The sequence below is a fragment of the Piliocolobus tephrosceles genome, chromosome 20 (genome assembly GCF_002776525.5).
Source record: "Piliocolobus tephrosceles isolate RC106 chromosome 20, ASM277652v3, whole genome shotgun sequence".
NCBI classification, from domain to species: Eukaryota; Metazoa; Chordata; class Mammalia; order Primates; family Cercopithecidae; genus Piliocolobus; species Piliocolobus tephrosceles.
In genome coordinates this window covers 41,507,605-41,526,908 of record NC_045453.1, presented here as the reverse complement: position 1 = coordinate 41,526,908, position 19,304 = coordinate 41,507,605, and the positions used below count along the sequence as shown (strand labels likewise).

General features: G+C 39.4%; 1 protein-coding gene across 6 annotated transcripts in view; it reads right to left on the bottom strand.

The window, feature by feature from the left end:
- RALGAPA2 (Ral GTPase activating protein catalytic subunit alpha 2) overlaps positions 1 to 19,304 on the bottom strand; it is a 323,453-nt gene that overhangs the window by 218,641 nt on the left and 85,508 nt on the right. For all 6 annotated transcript variants that reach the window (XM_023217753.2, XM_023217754.2, XM_023217757.1 and 3 more), the window contains 4 exons: positions 14,846 to 15,013; positions 13,645 to 13,782; positions 9,802 to 9,950; positions 5,076 to 5,187 (listed from right to left, as the gene is read on the bottom strand). In XM_023217753.2, the coding sequence (XP_023073521.1) occupies positions 5,076 to 5,187; positions 9,802 to 9,950; positions 13,645 to 13,782; positions 14,846 to 15,013 (567 nt within the window). The remainder of the gene's footprint in view (positions 1 to 5,075; positions 5,188 to 9,801; positions 9,951 to 13,644; positions 13,783 to 14,845; positions 15,014 to 19,304) is intronic.

Genomic DNA, 19,304 nt, shown 5'->3' with positions numbered 1-19,304 from the left:
CACTTCCTCATCCTCCAGGCAACAGACTGCTCTGGATCTTCCCTTTCTGAGGTCACTTCCACCTTCTGCCTGGGTTTTGGCTCCATTCCCATGGCTCCAGTTATCCTCTGTGTGCTGCTGACTTCTGAATCTCCATGTCCAGTTTAGACCTCTTTACTGGTTTCCTGATCTATCTACCCAGGTACTAGACAGTGCTACTTACACAACCCTCAGACACCTATCCTACAGCATAATACTAAAAGGTATTCAATTTCTTCCACTGACATTCTCCCAGTTCCTCTACCTGCTCACTCCTGCAACTGGCCTTTGCATATACTCTTCCTTCCCTCTCTTTCCTCCTTTTTGTTTCTGTATAACTCCCCCTCTTTTCTCAGGTCAAAATTTGTACATCACTTCCTCCAAGATTCCCCACCACCACCTCCCAGTCGCCAGGAAGTGTCCTCCAGGTCCCTGCATTTCCCCCCCCAATCAATGCACCTATCACACCTTTCCTTCACAGTCTATTCACTTATCAGTGTCTGCCCCAAGTCTTACAATCCACAGCACTACAACTGGTCACATGGACAGCCCTATGAGACAATTATGCCTATATCCTGGATATTTCCTTCCCTTAAAATTGTCCCATTCCTTACCTCTGCCAAAATATTCACCATCCTTTAAAATTCAAAGCCAAGTATGTCTTCCCTGAAAGAAGTGCCTCTATATAGCCAAGTTCATCTCAAATGAGCCACAAAATGCTTTCCTAAGCTTGTGAAAAGGAATCCTTATACCCAAAGTCTATGTAAGTCCTGTAGTCAGTTGTCAAAGATAAATGCACTTGTTAAGATGCCAGCTTGTATTTGCATGGGCCCAACCCAGATGCAAATAGGCTCCCACTCTTGTCAGGAATTCTTCTTTGTGTAGGTGAGTTCACTTCTTAATTTTTTCCCCCAAATTATATATAGATTTTTTCATGGAATTTATTCTTTAACATAGACACAGGAAAACTTTGATAAACAGAAATCAGTCTGTAAAATCAGGCAGGCCTGTTCTGACCACTTGGAAAATCTTATTTAAAGTGGTCCTTCTGTAACACACATGTTCTCTGTTTCAATTTGTGTTTACCACTTTTTTTTTTTTTTTTTTTTTTGAGACGGAGTCCCGCTCTGTTGCTTAGGCTGGAGTGCAGTGGCGCGATCTTGGCTCACTGCAAGCTCTGCCTCCCGGGTTCACACTATTCTCCTGCCTCAGCCTCCCAAGTAGCTGAGACTACAGGTGCCCGCCACCATGCCTGGCTAATTTTATTTTATTTATTTATTTGCTTGTATTTTTAGTAGAGACGGGGATTCACCATGTTAGCCAGGACGGTCTCAATCTCCTGACCTCATGATCCGCACGCCTCGGTCTCCCAAAGTGTTGGGATTACAGGTGTGAGCCACCGCGCCCGGCCGCTACCACTTTTTAAAAAAATAAAAATGTTAAAGTAGGACTAAAGTAGTTAATTATATAAAAAACAAGATATTAACCACTTATATTTAAAATCTGATTCTAACATGTATGAATTTTGTAAAACTAAAAATATGAAAGAAAAAATGTTATTATCTTTATTAAATATTTTTATTATGACTACAATGCCATCTTCTATTAATTTTTATACCCCTGCTTTCAAGATGAATTTGAGGACATTGCCATAAAATACCCATAGACAATAAAATTAAATATTAGATCAGTAAGTATAATCTGAGCCGAGTAAGAAAGTAGAGACTGATAATGTTATCAGGACTCAGACTCACATTCAGATATAGTGTCAGTTTCATGGATAACAGCAGATGTCTTGGTGTGATGAGATGCTCTATACTGGGGATCTTATAATGGCTTCACTTTATTAACTAATTAAGAAACAAGTGCAGAATGACTTCTTGCAGTTTATAAAATCAACTTAGCAAATAATACAAACGTATGCAGACCTGTTGAATTATCATCATAATTCACAACTGACAACACTTGCACAGAGCAAAATGGTAAAATACAGTTGGGTGGTGAGTGGTGGCACCTGTGCACATGAAGGCAGGGTGTCCTTCTGATCAATTACCATTTTCTAAAAGGAACATGGAAACAAACAGCCTGGACTACCCTGGTTTGTGACCTAGGAAAGTCACTTGATCTTTCTGTAGTCACATTTCTCATTAAAAATAAGAGTTGCATAGGAGCTTCTCCAAGGTTCCTTCAGCACTGAAATTTGATGTTTTATCAGATACATTTTGGCACACAAGATGTATTTTAAAAACACCTTAGCTAATAAATCACTCCTTTTCTTACGAACATTTGCTAACCAACCACTTCCTACTTCACTCTACCAGCACATTAAAGGGGACGGCATAACTTTAATGGCTCATATTACAAAGAGCAGGACCATAGTGTCCTGATATGCCATCAGAACTTCAAGCATAAGGTCATATTTAGCACTGATAATAAACTAAAACATCACTTAGGGCAATAAGGTGATCATCATTATTTGGTAAATATTTAAAACTAAGTCAAATTCAATCATCACTTAAAGAAAATTTGGTGGTCCAGGTTATCTACTGACAGATAAAAGAAACAAACACTAGAAGAAGAACTAGAAAAAGATAAAAAGGGTAATAAAAACTTAAAAATGTCCTGTCCTTTTTAACAGTCTCCTTGTTCTAAATTTTTCAAAAAAAATCTAGTGGCCATTTTAGACAGTCCACATGATCCAATGAATACTAATTAGATAGCACGTCTTAATGGCAGTATGGGACCACGATGATGCCCAATAGACATCAGACACCAGATAGCCTGGTAAGTCTGTCCCTTACTATTCTTGCCTCTTGCACCTCCCATAAGAATGTGGGAGGTCAATAGAAGATCACAAATCCCAATGGGACCACTCTGATTCTCATGACAACCCTGCAGGGTAGGAAGAAGTCCTTTCCTGACTGTGACAGATTAGGGAAGACACTCAGAAAGCTAAAGTCATGTGCTCATGGCCACATAGCCAGGGAGTAGCAGAGTGGAGATCAGAACCACAATCTGCCTAACACCAAAAAGCTCATTCTCTCTTCACTATTTTTTATGGTAGGTTTTTTTTTTTTTTTTGAGACAGGGTCTTGCTCTTTTGACTAGGCTGCAGTACAGGGGTGCAATCATAGCTCGCTTATAGCCTCAACCTCCCAGGCTCAAGCAATCTTCCCACCTCAGCTCACGAGTAACTGAAACTTCAGATGCATGCCACTATGGCCGGCTAATTTTTTTAAAATTTTTTGTAGAGATAGGGTCTCACTCTATTGCCCAGGCTGGTTTTGAATTCTTGGGCTCAAGCAATCCTCCTGCCTCAGCCTCCCAAAGTGCTGGGATTACAGGTGTAAGCCACCATGCCCAGCCTTATGGTTAGTTCTTAACTTAAGCATCCTTCTCGATCTACCTAAAAACTGCTAAAATAATAACAACATCAAAATCATTAATAATCATGAACTCAAAACTAAGCTACAGGGAAGTCAGGTCAACTGAGCTTCGGGGAAGTCAGGCCAACTGAGGAGGGAAGTAATATCTGAGAAGGTTTTCTCCATTACATGGGGGGAGTTTTTTTTTTCCCCCAAAGACCAAAACCAACCAAGGGGGAAAAAAAAAAAACCCAAACCCCAGAATAGATACTTGTTTAATTCTGTGACAAGCTCTCTAATTCCAACACACAAAACAGATGCAGAGCCAGGCAATTGGTGAGAATAAGGCCCAAGCACCTGCCAGCGTGAGACTGGCTTCAGCTCATGTCCACTTGGCAGCCCAGGTCCAGGACAGGGAGCTCGAAAGGGTGCCAACAGTGAGATGCTTCACTGAAAGGGCAAAGTGTGCAGTGTCCATATGTCCAGGCAGGCAGCAAAGCAGTGGTCAGTACCACCCTGCAGGCATCAGCAGAGCAAAGCTGGACACATGCAAAAGAATCACCTATGTAATTATCCAAAGTCAAGTCCACCCACTGTACTAATACCTTTATTTATGTAGAATGTCGCATTTTTCCAGAGCCCTTTCACACTCTTCACTTTCAGTAATGCTTCATAAACTCTAAGGTCCTCATAAATATTAGCAATGTCGGAGTAGGCTGCCATGCTCAGGACCCTCTGGCACATCCTCTTCCCCAGGCAGCTCACCAGGTATCAGCCTGCTCTTGGTCTTCACCTGCTCACCACATGAGATGCAAGAAGCACAGGCATCTCCTTGCTCTCTGCTCACACCGAAGACTGGCCCAGCCCCCCACCATATCCGGGACTTCACTTCTACAGTTATCCTCTGTCTCCCCGAGACCATCTTGTCCTCCCTCACTGGACCATCCCACTGGTGAGCAAACATACTTTAGTACCACCCACCTTAAACCTCACCCACCATGTATGCCACCGACTTCAGCTAGCTCCCCTTTTCCTCTTCCTTTCCACATCAAACTCTGCAAAGCCTTAACTACACTTGCAACCTCCACTGCCCAGCTCTCATCTTCTCCTTCATCTACTCCAGGTGGGCCTCATCCTATAGAACATTCTCAGCCAACTACATCTGTCAAAGCCCATGGTCAACTGGTTGCTCTCCTCCTACCCAATACTCATCCCCAGGCACCCAGGACATACACTCCTCTGGTTTTCCTCCTTGCTCACTGGTCACCCTTTCTCAGCATCTCTTCCATCACCTGTGGACATTGTCCTCTCTAGGTCAGCCCATTCTGTGGCTTTAAATACAATTTCCCAACACACTGATGGCTGTCAAATTTTTATCCCATTTCCATGTTTCCGTTCATCCTTTACCTCTCCAAATCTACCTAGTCTTCCACCAAAGCAATCAGAGCTTCCTAATTCCTACCACCCTTGAGCAAATCAAAAGAGGAAGGAGGTGGCAGAGAGGGAGAAGAGCCTAAAAGCCCAGCGCTAATTATAAAGAATAGATCATAACCTTCAGGACAAAGCTAAGAAGAAAAATTTCTAGAAATTTAAATTTAACATTATTCTTAAAATTCTCAATGATTAAAACTAGTTTGCTATAAAATCTGATTCACTTCTTGCATTTGCAGTGTTTTAATAAAAAAGACTTACCCTAAATAGTAACCCTGCCAAGCTCTGGGCAAACAAGTCCTTTATTTGTTTATCCTTTGGCTTCTGCATGACAGCTTCTGTTATCCTGAGTAGTATTTGCAACATCTGTTCCCTGGGCCACCCAAAATAAAAGCTCATATTAATAATCATGTCTCCAAAGTACTTTAATTTATAGGTACCAGAAATTCTCTTAATAATTCAGCAACATTGATAATTACGTATTACTCGAAACTATTAAAGTCCAGATGCCAATTACATAATGAATATCATATTTTACCAAAATAAGCTCCCTTATGTTACAACGGTTTTAAAAATATGCCTCCCATGTCCACACAAACAGGCAGGATAAAACACAACATTCCAGCCTGATTTTCTCCCCTTGCAAAAAGGGAGGCAAGACTGTCTTCTCCAACTGTGCCAACACCTTAAAGGCACTCAGTGAAAACCTACTGGAACGTATGCAGCACTCTTTAATTTTGCTATCCGCAGTTTTATTTGACCTGTAAGGTCTTCCTATCTTTGCAACAGGAAGTTAAGTTGACTTTCTGCCCTTTATTTTGTGGACACACACAGTCAGTATCTTGGTATGGTGGAATGCCACAGTACTCTCACAGGCAGGAGGGGTTTGCATTACAGGACACTTACAGGCACAGTGCTCATGCCTGGAAGATCCTGACTCTGTGCTACAGGGCACAACTGAGACAAATGCCATCACTGCAGCTCAGTTCCAATGCGCCAGCATTTTTTATAGTCTCTCACAGAAGGTTTTATGTAAAAGGACTTTGAAGACTATAAAACAGCATAGAGACAGCATAACACTGCTAATTACAATAATAAGTTATTCAGAACAGCCAAAAGATATTTTTCTTTCTTAGACCTGATTTATATTGCTCATATCAGAGTATCTGCCCACTTTTCTTCCCCTAGATTCCATGGGAACACAGAACACATTATGTAACAGAGGTGCATTTGTTCCTCGAGGGAAATCACTCTGGTTCCTTTCAGGTTTCACATGCTAACCATTCATCTAATCTTTACTACCTTCTCCTTGGCTTTACTGCTCTTTAGTAATAAAACTGAGAATAGGACAAAGTAATCAGATGAGATCTCTAAATCATAGTTCCTGTATACTTTTCTCATATCTCTGCATATCAGAATAGCATTTTCTCCTAACAATATGCTGAACCTCATAAAATTCCTCACAGTAAAATCACCTGTGGGGATTTCCTGCCCTCTTTGTAGCTGGCCCCATTTGATTTTGGTCCCCAGAGTCATCTGTTGGTATACATTCTCACTGCACTCCATGCTACTTGCCCATGTATTCCTATTCCCTGCCTATGGATTCTGGAAGCACAGAAGAGGAAGGACTATCTTCTGGGCACACACGCATGAAGTACAATGGTGACTTTGAAGAGACCTGGGAGAAGAAATGGCACAGTGCTGGGGGACAGCTTGTCGCTCACCACATTCAGGGTACCCAGGTCCCTGTTGCCAGGGAAGAGAAGGGCAGCACCTATTATCACCACTGCCCATTCATGTTACAGATGCATAAGACAATGAAAAACAATCCCTTGCACACAACTAGTTACAGACCCATCATGAGAATGTGATGAGAACAACAGACATCGTAAGTTTCGAGTAAAGCCTTGATCATGGCAACTGCTATCAAAAGCTACGAATGTGATCAAAGCAATGACTGACAAAAACACAGTCAATTTGATTTCTGAACCTATGAAAGCTTGGAAAGGCATGTAGAGTCTTCTGGAAGAAAACAAGGGTGGAAAAACTACGGTTTGGAAAGATCTCTCCTAACAGTAGAAAGATGCACGACCTGCCAAAGCTGCCAGTTTTGACAATTGCTTGTTCCTTTCTATTTTGTGAAGCACTGACTTCTCCAAGGAGAACTGTTCAAAGAGTGTAATAAACTTCTGTTGGAGTACATGGAATTGGGCATGTGTATCATCCTTGGGTCCAACACAGGAGTGAGGGTTTTCCTACATTCTTCATTATTTACCTGATCTCCATCTCCTCATCCAGGTGACATTTCAACTCATTTACATACCAGTTATTCCCTATTTCAGGACCACTTCTTACAGTTCCCTGGCTACAGCCACCATCTATGAGACCATCATAGATGACGGTCTCAGCCACCATCATCTATGGCACTGCACTGCATGTTCTTCAGCAGCCACAGGGGCCTTTCAGAAGCATAAATTGTATTATGTCACAATCTTGCAGACACCCAGGGAGGTAGCTGGTATCCTTGTTTTGGTCTGCAGGGCCCCAAGAAACCTGGCCCTGGCCTGCCCCCTGCCTCCTCCCCTCTCACTCCATCCACTCCACCACGCTGGCCATCATCTTGTCCTTCCTTAAACAAGCCACTTTTTTTTTTACCTTTTCTCCCATCAGGGCTTTTGCATCTGCTGCTCTTTCTACCAGGAATGCCCTTCCCTTCCCTTCACTCAGGCCTCTGCTTAGGAAGGCCTTCTCTGACAGCTGACGGAAATAACTCTCCCTCTGTCCATGCCAAGCAACACACACCCAATTCAGGACTCTTTTCACTTTCCAACCTTCACTGTTCTTCTCAGTACTTCAGACTCTCTGAAATTGTTTCTAGATTTTTAATGTCTCTCGGTCCTATGAGGATGTAACCTCTTGAGGGCAGGGACCTTGTCTACACAGTTCACCACTATATTCTCACAGTAGACGCTCGACAGTTATTTATTAGATGGAAGAAAAGGAGGTAAGGAGAGAGGGGAGAAGAAGGAGTGAGGAAGGAAAGGAGAGATGGGAGGCAAGGGATTATCTGGTACTTAAATACACAAGAAAATCTGTTAGAGAAACTGCTCACATTCCTTTCTATGCTCTATTGACCATTTTCCCGTTAACTATTTTCATCAATTTCTACAATTTTTCTTTTCTATACTTTCACCTAGGAATCTATGAATTAGTAAAAGTCAGAACAGAATTGCTTAATTTTATTTCCTAGAATTTTCATCAAAATAAAAAGATTATCAAAAAAGATTTAAAAACCTGCTGATACAGTAGTATACAAAACTCAGGAAGTTTTCAAAGGAAAAAAACATTTTAAATGATGTCAATAAAACTATGGTATTCAGGAACAGATATTTCAGTTGAAAGCATATACCAGCATTTCTCATTACTGTCAATATTACTGACGTGGAATTTAACTTTGTTTACATCATATTGTGCATCACTGTAATATTTCCAGTTTTAACAATTTCTTAACTTGGCAAGTAGTGCTAAGTTTAGAAGTCTGGGAAAGATGACGTTGGAATCTACATCATATCATTTTGATGCCTTGGTTTCTGTACTTGTGAACTTTCTGCACACCAGGATTCTTGAGTCCACCCTTCCCTCATCTTTGAAGCAAAATAATTGGACTTGGTGGCCTGCAGTTCCTTTTCCATCAGACCCTGTGTCCACGGTTTCCTACCAACTGCAGACACTTTCCAAAGCCCCTTTCCTGCTTCAAGGGCCTCCAGAACACAGACATGGGCAGAGGACCCCTCTGGTTTCAGGTAGGAAAGGTGCCACTGGTCCGCAGGGCCTCCAAGGACTGAGAACCAAGGCAGAAGATCACCTAGGGAGATGCTGGGGTGGGCAGCTTGATTGCACAAGGGCGGTGGTGGAATGAGAGGGAACATACAAAGGACAGGCTTGAGGAGCATTTTAAAGGCAGAAGTGAGAGGCTGATGACACATGAGGAGAAGAGGAAGAAATGGAAAGTGACTCTGAGGCTTTCTGGTCTGTTGCTGAGCATCACTGAAAATACCTCATCAGATGGAATAAAGTGAGAACTTTTTTTTTTTTTGAGACAAAGTCTGACTCTGTTACCTAGGCTGGAGAGCAGTGGCACAATCTCACTGTAACCTCCGCCTTCCAGGTTCAAGTGATTCTCCTTTCTCAGCCTCTCGAGTAGCTGGGATCACAGGCACCTGCCACCACACCTGGCTAATTTTTTGTATTTTTAGTAGAGATGGGGTTTCGCCATGTTAGGCAGGCTGGTCTCGAACTCCTGACCTCAGGTGATCCACCCACCTCAGCCTCCCAAAGTGCTGGGATTACAGGCGTGAGCTACCGCACCCGGCTGATGACTTTCAAATAAGAGAAAAGCAGGAAAAAAAGGGAAGAGCAGGAAAAACAAATCTAATGCATTGTTTACCTATAGGGACATTACAAATAAAAACATCAAACAAAAACAAAGATGAAAAGGAAAAAAACGTTGTAGTTTTAATAACAGGATCAGATTTTTGACTGCACTATGTATTTAGTCTCCGATAATTTATCATTTAAAATAATTGTTTTTCCAAAATGAATTTAAAACATCAAGTTAGAAGCAATAAAAATCAGTTGACGGCATTTCGGGGCAATTAACAAACTCTCCTGAGCTTATGATGAATATTATAAGACATCAGTTGCTGCTTTTCCACAAAACTATGTTTGATGAAAGTTTAAAAGGAAAACTCCACTCTTAAGTAAAATACTTATTGTTCAAGGACATTTTTAAAAAATATAATGAAAATAATTGATCTATCAAAGTACTGGGTAACTACCTTCTTCATAATTCACAGAAACTGTTACAAAAGACATTTTGTCGTTAACTTTGTAAAAACATTAAACAAATGCAAGCCTTAACATTTTAATGATGTTGAAAAACAGAAACATCTGTTTTACAATACTAATTAATTTGATAGAAACTCACCATGTCTTTTTATTCATTGTAAGCTCCATTATCATGCGCCTAAAAATAATCAAAACAGCTTTACAAGCATCAACTTGTTCTTTCAAGAGCACAGGAACTTCAGCACATGGTTCCAACAAAAAGACGTTTGCAGAGTTCGTCAAAAATACCTTAAAATCAACAATTTTACATTAGAACATATAACTGAACATAAACATTTGAATAAATTTTGCTTAAAGATGATATTAATTTCACTCTACCAATGAAATCACTTTTCAGTTATTTCCAAAAGATTCTATTTCAATAAGGCAAGTGGTACCAACATATAAATTCACAATAAGGCAAAAATTCATTAAAGCAAGTGGTACCAACACATATTCAAAATTTTTTTTTAGTTCACCCTTTAGAATCACTTAAATACTGAGACACCTGAAAAGCCTTTCCCTAGGGGAAAAGAAAAAAATCACTATTACATATTAATATTGCAACTACAGAAATTTTATGAGTCAGAAAAGCTTTGAAGACTTCTTTTCGACAACTCCTCAACAAAAAAAGGAAAGCAAGGGGAAAAAGTAGGATTGTTGCACATGAATGAGAAACTTTAGTGGGGAAATGGGAGGAGAAGAAGACAGATGGCCAGACAGTGGTCAGACAGAACTATGTGATTCTTATTGAGTCTCCCAGCGCATGAACTCCTTGCTGACAGGAGCAATGGACAGCACCACTCAACAGGCATAAGAACCTCAAGCAGCTGTGATGTGCCCAGAAACAGACGAAGCCATTGACATCATACATCTTCCAGAAGCCTATTTTTTTAAATATGAAAGATATATTATGCAGTAGCATACAAAATCTAAGTGAATTCTTAGGGTTAAAAGCTGAGATTTCAAAAACAATTCAGAAAATCAGCCAACTACTCTACCCTCTGCCTCAGATCTTTAGCATACAAGTTCACTGTTCTCTACCATCAGGGGTATCTCAGCAGAAAAATGTGAGAAGCGCTGATCCAGGATATCATATACTATTACTGCTTTGAGTCACTACAGCAAAATAATGGTGCATTTCCATTTACACAGTTGACACCAGTGTCCCATCATCTGCAGATATTCTGAGTTGTCAATCTGGTATGAAGATGGACCTGCTCCATCGACTTAGTACATTCCCTCTTACCTCTCCTTTGTGTTCAACAACACAAACTCAAAGGATGAAGGAGCTTCTCTAGCTCATTTATAAATAAAATTCTTTAAAGTGTTATATCAAAATAAATGTACAATCTGACCAAGTTAAAATTCACATCAAAAGTCAAGTGGGTGAACTAAAATATTCACAGCCTTTAAAGTTATCTCAGGTAAGATTAAAAAGCATTATGTCCCAATTTTCTAAGAAAAACTACTAAATAAGCACCATAATATAGTTGATGATGATGATAACTTCAGTCATGAAGAATTCACTAGTCTTTGAGTAAGAAAAACAAAAACAAAGAGCTTTTTGATTACAGCAGTTTTAGTGGTTCTGTTTTTGAAAGAAGTATGCCACAGATGATATACTGCAACACAGATCCTTTTAATTCAATATATTTGGCTTCTTGAATATGAATTAAAAACTTTTTGCACACTCCCATGTAAGGAGTCTTTATATACTTTTACTTTTTACAAAACATCAAAGGTACTGCATGAGTATTTCTTATTAATGTGCTGGTATCAGTTAAGGTAAAAATAAACTAAATTAGTATGTCCAGAGTGCACTTGTCAAAAGCAACTATAGAAAACTACTATCTCTTGAACATCTGAGACACAGTTGGAGAAAAGAAAGAAAATTACTATCTTATCAAACCTCCATTTGGCCCTTTTTCTTAATAAACAAAGTAAAGGACCAAGGTATCAGATACAAGAACAAAACTATTTAATTCCAAAGTAAATACTTTTTTTAACTGTAGCACTATATATAATAAAACAGAAATTGTTTTTTCTCAGTTCAGGCAAGGACAGTAAGTCCTCATTTAATGTCATTGATAGGTTGTTGGAAATGATGACTTTAAGCAAAATATAAAAGAAAATTATTTTCTCACGAACATTATGATGACACGATGTTGAATCAAACCATGTTACTCAAAGACCTGCTGTACTCACTTCGTTTAAAGTCGCCGTTTCCAAGAACCCATTGATGACATTAGTGAGGATTTACTGTAGATGTAACTCATCCTTTCAGAAAATAAAAAGCACTCTTTTGAACCCAGGAGATCACTGGCACCTGCAACCACCACAGACTGTTGCTGGAGATCCCCTTAGCTAAAAGACGGAGCTACTGAGGGACAAAGGGCAAGGACTCCTGCAAGTGTTTCTCTGATGGGGATGCAGGTCATATTTATGAGCTACACCAAAAGATGCACAAGTGAAATCATCTCAACTTTTTTAACTTCAAAATTATGTGTAGGTTTCCAATGAAAAGTGAGAAAATTCATGAGTATGGTATATTAAACTGCTAATTCACTTGAAAACAAAAAGGATACCACAAAAATGAATCCTATCAAGAAATAGATGACAGAAAATTAGAAACATGCATGTCATTCCCAGACTTTCCCCAGACTCCACACCTGGTCTCTACATGGGAGGCCTAAGTGACACATCTCCAAACGTGGATGAAGGGTGGTGGGTGAGGGGGCAATGAGCGGGGAATGAGAGGCACCCTGTATTTTCACTTACTCTTAGAGCTACATGAGACCTGAGAGGAAATCTCCCAATTCCCATTTTTGAGGTAAAATCCTGAGCTCTGGGGAGGTTAAGTAATGATCCAAAGTTGCTCTTTCAAATGTTCTCAAATGGTGTCAGTTCTATTTCATATATTCATTCAAAACAGTGTGGCAATTCCTCAAGGATCTAGAACTAGAAATACCATTCGACCTAGCCATCCCATTACTTGGTATATACCCAAAGGATTATAAATCATGCTGCCTTAAAGACACATGCACATGTGTGTTTATTGTGGCACTATTCACAACAGCAAAGACTTGGAACCAACTCAAATGTCCATCAATGATAGACTGGATTAAGAAAATGTGACACATATACAGCATGGAATACTATGCAGCCATAAAAAAGGATGAGTTCATGTCCTTTGTAGGCACATGGATGCAGCTGGAAACCATCATTCTCAGCAAACTACCGCAAGAACAGAAAACTAAACACTACATGTTCTCACTCATAGGTGGGAATTGAACAGTGAGAACACTTGGACACAGGAAGGGGAACATCACACACCAGGGCCTGTTGTGAGGTGGAGGGGGGGAGGGATAGCATTAGGAGATATACCTAATGTAAATGACGAATTAATGGGTGCAGCACACCAACATGGCACATGTATACATATGTAACAAACCTGCACATTGTGCACATGTACCCTAGAACATAAAGTATAATAAAAAAAAAAAAATCTAAAAACTACATCAGTCATTTTTCTTTGTAAACACAGCCAATTTTAAGAGGAATATTACTTATAAGATTTTATAATTACCAAGCTTGTCTTGCAAATTAAGAGCCCAGATAACTACCCATGTGTGTTTGGAAGATAATTTAAAGATTTAAATCTCAGTCATTTCACATTCACTATATAATTATCTCAAAAACACTGCAACCAGTTCTTATGTCTTCTTTAACTAGAAAAAATTTTTTGTAAATTGTGGGTAGGAATTAGAAAGAGAACTCAGAATAAGAATTTAATAACTAATTAAACTGCTGTTTATTGTTTACTAACAGATGGCTACAAATATCACCATATTTATATGACATTATCCCCGATAAACAAAAAGACAAAATGGCTCCAGCTGTAGGCGGTGGAGGAGTCTTCATGTTCTGGCCAGCCACATACCTGCAACAAAGCCTGGACACCAGCTTTCACATTTGTATTTTCCTCCTCTGTCACACACCCTCTGCTCATTGCACTTGTGAAGGAGTACGTGCGTCCCCAACTGGAAGATCGTTTATGACCAGAACTTTCAGACGAGGCCTTCAGAAGATAATGATCCATTAACAGAGTAGAAGATGCACATGTTTAACTTATATTTAACTATAAATATAATTATATTATATAAACTAAGTTATATTTAGTTGGCATATTTAATTCCTTAAACTCACCAGGATTCACATGAAAATAGGTTCTAGGAGGTAGAGTGCTCCCCATTCAACGGTCAACACCTAAAATAGTGCTCAGCACTTAGTATGTGCTGAAAGAATGAGTTCTGTTTGTCCAATGACTGAGTGAGCATGGAATACAGACCTTTAAAATGAGCGATAATTTGCTTTAAAATGAGTGACAAATGATATGTAGCATATTCATTTAGATCTCATGGCAGTTATTAAAATGATTTCACCAAAATTGCAAAATTAAAATTATGGAATTAACACAGATATTTTAAAGTGATATGCCTCTAGGGAGAAATTTTAAACATTTTAAATTAATTTCATAATAGTATGTCAGAAATATAAATATCACTTAAGTTTCTTTCGTTTCAGGAAGATATTCCACTCTGTCATTTTGGATTTATCCAACCTATAGCTTTATCTAACATGGGCAGTGGTCCCTCCAGGAGGCCAGCACTCAGCGAGGCTTAAAGGAGAGGGACGCTGCTGTTTGGTTAGTCCCTTCACAGGGGTAACACCCAGCTGCTTCTGGTACAGGCCACTGCACAAGAAAAGTCTGCCCAAACATTCTCAATTTAGTTTCTCCAAATGATATTTATTTAAACAAGCCAAGGAGAAGGCAGTGATTTTTTTAGTCTCACAAAGAGACATGTAAAATATGATGGCTTATTAAACAACTCTCCTGCAATAGAGACTAACGAAGATGCAACACGCAGATGGCCCTGGCTAGAGTTGTAGGAGATGACTGCCAATCTAGTATGGGAGTACAGAAGCTACTCTCTAAGGCAGACCCTCACAGAACTCGGCAACTCAGAAGTATCAGATGGGATAAAAGGAAGCCTTTGTCCCATTGACAAGACTTGACTGAGCAAGTATACTTTACTGAAATATATTTACCCTCAACTCAAAAGACAAGTGAAAAAAATTACCTCCTTGCTATCAGTCTCAGAAAATCCCAATTTTTCAGCATCTTCTTGGGCAACATCTTTTCTATCTGGCTCCTCCATGAACACAGGTTTGTCCTGGAGAATCCACTTTCTGTACACTTGAACTACTTTTCTTGTTACAGCTATCTCACAGGAAGGCAACAAAAATGCCTGAAAGGAAAAGAGAAAATTCCCTTTAACTACAAACAAACTCAGATCAGTATAGGGCAGCATCACGGACATTTCCAATGACCATCACTTATTTCACTTTCCTTTGGAACACACAGCTTATAAATATACTACACAGGGCCACAAATCTTTGTGCACGCCAAACTTACCAGCAGAAACAAAGACATTCTCGTAAGAGAGCCCTAAAAAATGGCAGTTAAAAATAACTTTTATAGGCTGGGCATGGTGGCTCACACCTGTAATCCTAACACTTTGGGAGGCCAAGGCAGGCGGATCATGAGGTCAGGAGTTCGAGAACAACCTGACCAACATGGCGAAACCCCATCTCTACTAAAAATACAAAAATTAGCTGGGCGTGGTGGCATGCACTTGTAATCCCAGCTACTCAGGAGGCTGAGGCAAGAGAATCACTTGAAACCAGGAGGTGGAGGATGCAGTGAGTCGAGGTTGTACCACTGCACTCCAGCATGGGCAACAGAGTGAGACTCAGTCTCAATTAAAAAAAAAAAAAAGAAAAGAAAAGAAAAAAGAAAAAAATAACTTTTATATTCTGAATAATTTGTCTACAAAAATAACCAAATCACCAAATCATACCTACAGAAATCTTTCAATTGGCTACAAAACATAATTATAATGCACAACCTGGACCTTTTCCCAACAAATCAGAAATAGGTTAGAAGGGACATACTAGTACAGCCAGTGGCAACCAGTTGTGCCCACCTCTTCTCAGCTCCATGTTCACTGATGTCATCGTGTTGGCTTGAATCAGCCACGGTGGGAGTGGTTCTACCACAGAAGTCAGCATCTGTTACAATTCAGGACTTCTGTTTCTTTTTTATTTTTTCCTTTTCTTTGCTTTTGTCCTTCTTCCTTTCCCTTCCTTCCTTCCTTTTTGGTTATTATTTTTTTGAGAAACATTTGTTTCACATTTATCAGGTTACTAATGAGTTCAGCTACCAATGTTAACAAGAGCCTATGGCAAAGTTGTAGCATTGTGCATATTTATAAGAACTTTTTAACATTAAGGAATTCCCTTACACATCTCCATACAGCAATTTTGATTTAAAGTGAGAAGATTCCAACAATGTTAAAGAATTTAAAGGAGAAATGCATTTGCTTATCAGTTTTAAGGACTCTTTCCATATTTGAGGGGAACAAGAGGGAGAGGTACCCCATACTCAGATGCTTTAATGTCACAGATGAGGATACTGAGGTTTACAGCACCAGAGATATTCTTCCAGGGTTACAAAGTTAGCCACAAATCCAGGTCTTGGTCTCAAGTTGCTGGGACTTGTTTTAATACTGCCCTTAAGGTTCAAGCCACAGGATCCAGTTACAGGCAGAACTCACTTTAACAAAGGTTCATGCAATATATCAATATCGAGATAATCGTGGTATCAAAAGCCAAAGTAATGGGATTTAAAAATAAAATAACTCAAATTAAAAACTCAGAGTATATGGGTTGGACAGAATGGACACAGCTAAAGAGAAACTGGAAGAAAAATCAGAAGAAAATATCTAAAACGAACTATGAAGACACAAAAGAATGGATAAATTAGAAGACAGGATAAGAAAGAGAAAATACAACGAATAGGTTATCCAATGAATGACTGGAGATGCAGGAAAAAAAGAGGAAAAAAAAAGATGGGAGGAAGAAACAATATTTGAGGAAAGAGTGGCTGAGAATTCAGCCAAAAATGGGTGAAATATATCAATCCCTAGATTTAAGAAGCACAAAGAAAAACAAGGATAAATATGAAGTATATTACAGGTAAAACTGCTGAAAACCAAAGATAATCAGAAAAATCTTACAAGCAGCCAGAAGAAAAAAGACATATTTCCTCCAAAGGAGCAACCACATGACTTTCTATGACTTCTCAAAGAAATAATGGAAGCCAAGAAACAATGGAACAAAAGATTCATGTGCAGAGGGCTGCCAATGTAGAATTTGACACCCAGAAATAAAATACTTCTAAAATGAAAGCAAAATACAGACATTTTCAGATGAGAAAATTTGTTACCAGGAGACCTGAGCTAAGAGAAATATTAAAACTTATTCTTTAGATAGAAAGGAAATTTTCCCTGGTCAGAGATTTGGGAAGCAATAAAATGCAATAAAAAGAGAATGTGGATAAATCTAAATGAATAAAATATGTTTATGAAAATATATATGAATAAGGGCCAGGCACGGTGGCTCAAGCCTGTAATCCCAGCACTTTGGGAGGCTGAGACGGGCGGATCACGAGGTCAGGAGATCGAGACCATCCTGGCTAACATGGTGAAACCCCGCCTCTACTAAAAAATACAAAAAAACTAGCCAGGCGAGGTGGCGGGCGCCTGTAGTCCCAGCTACTCGGGAGGATGAGGCAGGAGAATGGCGTAAACCCGGGAGGCGGAGCTTGCAGTGAGCTGAGATCCGGCCACTGCACTCCAGCCTGGGCGACAGAGTGAGACTCCGTCTCCCAAAAAAAAAAAAAAAAAAAAAAAGAAGAAGAAAATATATATGAATAAAAAGAATAAAACTGGATGAAACAAACTTTATAGTGGTTCTGAAAGGGATAACATCTACATACTATATATTCATAATAATAACAATGGCACACAAACTAAGGAGTAAATAGAGCTAACATGTGTACTGAGGGTAAAAGTTGGAATTAATGCTAGCATTCATGTTAGGAATGCATGTGTTAACTATTAAAGTAAGTACAAATGACTGTAAAACTAATTTAATTTGAGAAGAAAAATAGGATATTAAAAACAATGAGCTTGAAGGTCCAATACAACTAGAAAGTAAGAAGACAGCTGACTAAAACCTAATAGCAGTTGCTATGTTAAATGTAATGAATAATGATCCAATCAAAAGACAAAGATTGTAAGATTTAATTTAAAAATCTATTTAAAAGACTTAGCTGCAATTTATAAGAAGACATCCAAAACATATGAACAGGGGAGGCTGAGAGTAAAGAGTTAGCAAAAGATATACCATACAAACACTAGCCAAAAGAAAACTGGTAGAGCTATATTAAAAACAGACAAGATAGACTTTGTGCCCCTCCTCCAGAAAACCATCACTAGAGATGAAGACAGAAACTTCTTAATGACAACATTCAATTCAAAGGAATATAAACTAATTCTAAATCTGTATTGCAACTAATAATTTTGGCAAAAATATAGCAAAAACTGATAGGCTTTCAAAAAAAAAATCCACAATCAGAGTAGGATACTCTTCCAAAAGTGGTAGAACAGTAAGCAAAAAAATAATGCAGCCAGAGGAGACGTGAACACCTATTGGACCTTCTCACCAGATCCTCCGGGTCTCAGTCTCTCACAGCTCTCACCTCTCTGTCTCTCTGAGGTGCATTCAGGATAATCCATGAGGCCTAAAATATTTACTATTTGGCCTTTTGCTTTAAAAAGTGTGCTGACCCCTGCTATAGATCATACACTCCAGGACCCTGACTATTTCAACTCAAATAGTTGCCATGGACCTTTCACATGTACAACAGGAGCATGAATATGACAAAATTAATGTAGGGAATGGGCTAGGTTTTCAAATCATGGACTATTATTTAAAAAAAAAAAAACTGTTTTGGCAGTATGATGTGTGCAGTACTACCTAGAAAGGGATGACACAGAAAGAGGGGAGTTCCAAGGAGAGGGCTGCTAACCACAGTCAAAGAAAATGGAGAGCAAAGGAGCAAGCAAAACTCCTGTGTGACTTGTCCAGTGACTGTCATAGGAGGAGAGGGAGATGAGGAACCTAGGAGCATTAAAATTAAGATGCAAACATGAATACAAGTCCCTTTGAAGAAGCAGTCAAGTCAAGAGGATAAGCTGATATTAGAGGGAAAAAAATGAGCCAGGCTTTGGTCTTGTTATCATTAAGATACTACAGGAACATCAGATGCGATGGCATGTGGCCATTTTAAAAGGCAAGTGTAGGAGGCACCCAGGGCCACCTTGTCTACATTGTTCAGTGACAATGTAGACACCGAGAGTCTACAGCTGGTTTACTCAGTCATTCTGCCTGATTTTGGCCGTGTGATTAGTTAGGTCTGAAGGACCTCTCAGTAAACTTGTGCCCTGTCTTCCCCGAGACAGATAACTCACTCTCATTTTGGTGAATCATGATCCTGAGAGGGCACATTTTCTGTGCAGCAGAGTGAGGGCCCTTGAAGCTGTGCTCAGGTGTACCTGGTCTCTGCAGCATTACGTTATGCTTTCTGGCCCCTGGTGTGGTATATCCTCTGCCAGTAACAAATCTTTCATGAGT